This window comes from Artemia sp. Qi Xiang Cuo, chromosome 4 (assembly GCF_049724085.1).
Source record: "Artemia sp. Qi Xiang Cuo chromosome 4, ASM4972408v1, whole genome shotgun sequence".
NCBI lineage: Eukaryota > Metazoa > Arthropoda > Branchiopoda > Anostraca > Artemiidae > Artemia > Artemia sp. Qi Xiang Cuo.
The window spans coordinates 77,372,572-77,378,571 of record NC_142797.1 but is presented as its reverse complement, the minus strand read 5'-3'; the positions used below and the strand labels follow the sequence as shown (position 1 = coordinate 77,378,571).

Here is a 6,000-nt window from a genome sequence, read left to right as displayed (position 1 = left end):
TAATGAAATGGAATTTATTTGCTTAGGGAAAAAATCTATTTACTCAGGCAAAAATAAAAATGGGATTAGCAGCTTATCACCTTAATTCCGATTTATTAATTACCAGCTGTAAAAGCGTATTTACCCAAATTTACGAGATTTAACTGGATATATTTGCTACAATAAATAATAGCTAGGAACCAAACATTTAGGAGCTGATAAGGCCATACATAAGAGCTTCATTAAAATTAGTCACCGGTCAGTCTCGGAGATTAGAACAGTTATGGCCCTTTTACTAATATTCTTTGTTTCTTTATTAATAATATTCCTTATACAATGGTTAACACAAAGATGGAGGGCCTTAAATTTCTTCAAACGACTTGGTATCCCAGGACCAGAGCCAAGCTTTATCACAGGAAACATTTATGCTGCTCGATGGTCAGAGGATAGCCTAGCCGAGTGCATAGGCAAATGGAGAAAAGAACACGGGGATGCTTTTGGGTATTACTGGGGTACAGTACCTCATGTTATGCTCTCTGATTTAGATCTTGTGAAACAGGTGCTAGTGAGTGACTTTAACTCTTACCGAAATCGAAACAACCAATTGGCTCTCCAGTTTCCAGAGTTTGCCTTGGCATTACAAGGTTTGTTGCTTATGTTTTCTTTTACAAGGGTTAGCAGGGACTTGGTTGCGAAAGAATTTCATATTACATTTTGCTGAAGGGGGGGGGGCAACAGGATCAGAAGTTATTTTGTATCCATCATATGACCCAGGAATAAAGATAGGGTGGGACTGTGAATGCTGGAATCGCCATGAAACCGGGCTTCATGTTCTTTTTCTAAAGCGTAACTATGATCTACAGGTACGGAGATGAAGAGCGATTCGGATCGAAACCCCAAGACTTCATTTAAATCTCCCAAAATAATCTTAGTTTCTTTATTAGCAGTTTCTGTCTAGCTATTTTTTGGGTTTTAACGAAGCTAGGCCCTCCACAAAATGTTGTTCACTATTGAATACAGTTAGATCTGAATTTTAGCCACACTAAGATTTAACTAATTTATAACTAATCCTGCATTGATTTTTTTAGGGAATCATACGCATGGGGGAAGACGAAGTTTTGTTATCAGCCCCTCAAAATTTGAAGATTATTTAAATTTTCCTTATTATTCATGTAACTTGTCTACTTCTAACTATTTTGATGATTTTCACCAGTCCCTTTCCCCTGAAACATGAGAGAACCAACTAAAAACAGCTCCTGTACAAACGAATATTACAGGATTCATCTTTTCATCATTGTTGTAGGTGTCTAAGACAGCGAATCTAAATTGACTTTTACCGTGTTAGTTTATTAGTGTCAATTCAAATTTATAATCAAGTCAAATGGCAACAATACGGAAAAAAAGAAGTCGTAATGCATCTAAAATCCGTGTTTTAGCAATCAATTTATATAATTAGCTAAGTATCTAGGGAAAAGGAAAAGAAAAAAGAAAAAATTTAAAGGTATATGATGAAAGAGAAAACACTTTTTGTTTTTATTTCATATCTCAGATTTTAATTACACGAATATTAGGTAATCTGATTTAATAGATTTTATGCTGTCATTATTTTGACATGTGGTCATATCTTTGAAAGGGGGATGTCTGCCTAGTAATGCTAGTTTTTTCATTCTAAGTACTTTTAGTGGATACTCCCATTCTTCATTTTTTACTATTTTCATAGTTTCTTAGGTCAATTCCCATTCCTTTGGGATGCCAATTAAATTTCGTATTTCGTTATCGTATTTTGCGACAATTTTTTTAAATGATTAAATTGTTGCATTTTGTATTATTTTGTAAGCAAAATTATAGAAAAAAAGATTAGATTTGGGTTTTATTCACGTTGCATAAAAAGGTTTTGGTAAAATTATCAGCAGTGTCAATTAATAGAAATTGGAGGTGTGGGTCGGGAGGGGGAGGGGCAAAATATAGCTATCAAAGTGCGGGATAAAATAAATATAAGACGAAATAGTTCCATCCCTCTCTTTCCCTCTAATTGGCACTACTAAAACAATTGAAATTGATTAAAAACTTTTGAAACATGGTGAGCCAGAAATGCAAATTAATGAACTGTTTTGTCTTTGTTTTGCCAAACTGGAAAAGGCTTTTTTAACCTAAAACTCAAACAAACTCTGTATTGTAATTAAATTAAGTTTAAAAAAAGTACATTTTTTCAACTGAAAGTAAGGAGCAACATTAAAACCAAGAAAGAAGAGATATTATTGCGTATATGGGGGGGGGGGGTGACCCCTTCCTCATCCCCTGCTCTTTGTGCTAAAATCTTAAAGTTCCTTAAAAAATATTTCTCATTCAAATTCAACGATCTTGGGTATGAGGCGTCTATCTTGGAGAACTGTGACCAAAAGTCAAGCTTTAGTATAAAGAATGAAGGTTGAGAAAGGTGCCGCTTATCTTTAGGAAAAATCAACACTTGTTTTTTAATTAATATCCTCACTTTTCTTCAAATCATGCCAGGAAATCACCTTTATCCCCACTAACGTGTGAAATTTCTCCCTGGAAACTTTTTCCCGCCAAAAATACTGTCTGTGGAAAATCTTCCCCACAGAAAACTCTCCTTCTCCCTCCTAATATTCCCGTCTATTCCCCATAACCAATACTATAATTGAAAAATGGGTGAATTGTGTAACATACAGCTTTTTCCCCAGAGAATATAGAAGGGAGCATATCATCCTCGAAGGCATAGTTATTCAACATTTACCTATACTGAATCCAATGGCTATCTCAAAGCTCTGATTGTAAGTGTTTGAAGAAAAAAAAGGGTCTGGGAGGGGATAAGTTGCCGTCTAATCCTTTTGGATACTCAAACAGGGCACTTGAACTTTTGATTATCGTTTGAATGAGCCCTCTCCTGATGTTCTCGTACCATCGGCTAGTTACGATAACCCCTAAAAAAATTAACAAACACACATTCGTGACATTTATTCTGACACACACACACACAAAAAAAAAAAAAAAAAAAAAAAACATATAAATCTCTAAAATGGGATTATTGGATATGCTGAACCTTATGGTGTGATTTTCATTAAGATCGCCTTACTTTTTGGAGGTGCTCTCCCTTTTTTCGAACGCCAGACAATTTTTCTTAGGCTCGTAACTTTTGACGGGTATCACAACCTATATGAATTTTAACCTATATGAATTATGAATTTTATTTTGTTTGTATATGATGATAAGGGAAAAATTCTAAACTTTTTGTGGTTGCACCAAAAACTTTTGGTAGTCAAACAGTTCGCGGTAACAAACTGTAAGTAAAGAGTTTCCCGGCCAATAGTAACCGAAACTCTAAAAAAGGAATTTTGATACCAATAAATACATACAAAGAATCGTATTTTTATGCTGATTTCAAATATATAAGTTTCATCAAGTTTAGTCTTGCCCATCAAAAGTTAAGTGCCTGAGAAAATTTGCCTTATTATCGAAAAAAAGGTGAAACACCCCCTAAAAGTCATAGAACCTTAATGAAAATCACACCATCAGATTCAGTGTATTAGATAACCCTACTGTATAGGTCTCAAGCTCCTATCTGCAAAAATGTGGAATTTTGTATTTTCTGCCAGAAGAAAGATCACGGATGAGTGTTTATTTGTTTTGTTTGTTTTTTTCCGCAGGGGTGATCGTATTGATCCAGTGGTCTTAGAATATCGCGTGAAGGCTCAATTCGAACGGAAATTAAAAGTTCTAGTGCCCTTTTTAAGTGACCAATAAAATGGAGAGCAACTAGGCCCCCTCCCATGCTCATTTTCTCACAAAGTCACCCGATCAAAATTTTGAGATAGTCATTGTGTTTAGCTTGGTCGAAAAATATTATAACTATGTCTTTGAGGATGATTTGATCCCCCACAGTCCCCGGGGGAGGGACTGCAAGTTATGAACTTTGCCCAATGTTTACATATAGTATTGGTTATTGGGAATTATACAGACATTTTCCGGGGGAATTTTTTCTAGTAGTGCGGGGGGGGGGGGTGGATCCACGGTTACATGAAAAATCTGCCCATGACTGAGGAATGCATTTTCAATAGTATGGGGGAAGTGACATTCGCTAATGAGAGGGGGCACCGGATTTCCCAGCATTCTTTAAATAAACGATCAAAAATTAAATAAAAAAAAAACAAGTTTTCAACTGAAAAACTTTTCAACTAAAAACTTTTCAACATCTAAACTTAAAACGAACATAAACTATTAAGTATGTGATTCGAATCGCCCCCTAGTCAATACCTCGATCTTTACGCTATAGTTTTTCCCCCTAATATACATAAAAAGTAGTATGTACATATTGAATTTGCTTAAAGCTATAGCAATTTCTACGTTATTCTATAGAAGCTCTACACCTTTTCAAAGAGGTTCAGAGCTCCCTCACATGGCATATGGAATTCTATGGAAGCTATAGCAAGGACTGGTTTGGTGGGTATAGTCTGGTTTGGTGGATATAGTCTGGTTTAGTTTTTCAAAGAGAGTGAGTATTTGACATTTTTGCAAAAAGGGATTCGAAAATTGGACACTATGAACGATATTAATTAATGTTTTGAATAATAGGAGTGTGAATGATTCTAATTAGTGATTGGATTGTATGAAGGGGGAGAAAAAAAAGGATTAAACTGATTAGCATTTAAGGTAACCCCGAAGGAGTTGTTAACTCAGGTAATTTGTTATAGATTTGAAACATCATAAGTCTATGAAAATGGCTAACGACGGTAGAATGACATTGTGACTTGACCTAGCTTTACCTTTCCGATGTGGTCTGTATAATACACAAGTGATGTTTGATAAGTATTGTCAATTTAAAATAGGATCTAACATTCCATTCGTTTCCCCATTTCTGAGGGCAGGGGAGGGAGGGGTCAATTTTGGAGGGAAAACCAAAAATACTCAGAATCGAAAATAAACGGGATCTGCCTCAAGGAGAATGCTCAAAGACCATTCGTTCCCATATTTCTGAGGGCAGGGGAGGGAGAGGGGGAGTCAATTTCAGAGGGAAAACCAAAAGTACTCAGAATCAAAAATAAACAGGATCTGTCTCATGGGCAAAGCTCAGAGGTCCTTCGTTCCTCCATTTCTGAGGGGCAGGAGAGGTAGGGGGTCAATTTTGGGGGGAAAACCAAAAATACTCAGAATTGAAAACAAACAGGATCTGTCTCACGGGCAATGCTCAGAGGTCCTTCGTTCCTCCATTTCTGAGGGACAGGAGAGGGTAGGGGTCAATTTTGGAGGGAAAACCAAAAATAATCAGAATCTAAAATAAATGAGATCTGCCTCAAGGGGAATACTCAGATGCCCTTCGTTCCAACATGTCGGCGGGCAGAATAGGGGGGAGGTAATTTTGGAGGGAAAACCAAAAATACTCAGAATCAAAAATAAACGAGATCTGCGTCAAGGGGAAGGCTCAGAGGCCCTTCGTTCCCACATTTCTGAGGGCAGGGGAGGGAGAGGGGGAGTAAATTTCAGAGGGAAAACCAAAAATACTCAGAATCAAAAATCAACAGGATCTGTCTCATGGGCAAAGCTCAGAGGTCCTTCGGTCCCCCATTTCTGAGGGCTGGGGTGGGGGGGGTTAATTTTGGAGGGAAAACTAAAAATACTCAGAATCAAAAATAAATGGGATCTACCTCAAGGGGAAGGCCTGGGCTGATGTTTGCAAGTCGAAGAATTTGTCTTTGTTGGTTTGAATGTCTAAAGTGCCTGTCTTTCTCTGTTTACATGTCTGATTCTTTTTGTTTTCATGTCCGGGTTGGTGTTTGCAAGTCCAAGTTGGGTTTTCAGACCTACGTTTTTTAGGTTTTCGTGTGTGTTTGGTTCCTGGGGTTTATTATTTGAGAAGTTAACTTTAGTATTTTGTGGTTTTACGTGCCTGAAATCATGAATTAGAATAGTTAATTAGCTGTTTGGGTTTTCAGACCTAGTTTTTTTAGATTTTTGTGGGTGTTAGGTTCCTGGGATTTATTATTTGAGAAGTTAACTTTAGTATTT

At 36.7% G+C, this 6,000-nt stretch overlaps 1 protein-coding gene across 1 annotated transcript in view; it reads left to right on the top strand.

The window, feature by feature from the left end:
- The first annotated feature begins 230 nt into the window (after nucleotides 1-230).
- The window catches only part of LOC148953453 (cytochrome P450 3A8-like), a 97,153-nt gene continuing 91,383 nt past the window's right edge, over nucleotides 231-6,000 (top strand). Inside the window, exon 1 of the mRNA XM_089088542.1 lies at nucleotides 231-623. Coding sequence (XP_088944668.1) covers nucleotides 263-623 — 361 coding nt within the window. The 5' untranslated portion in view covers nucleotides 231-262. The remainder of the gene's footprint in view (nucleotides 624-6,000) is intronic.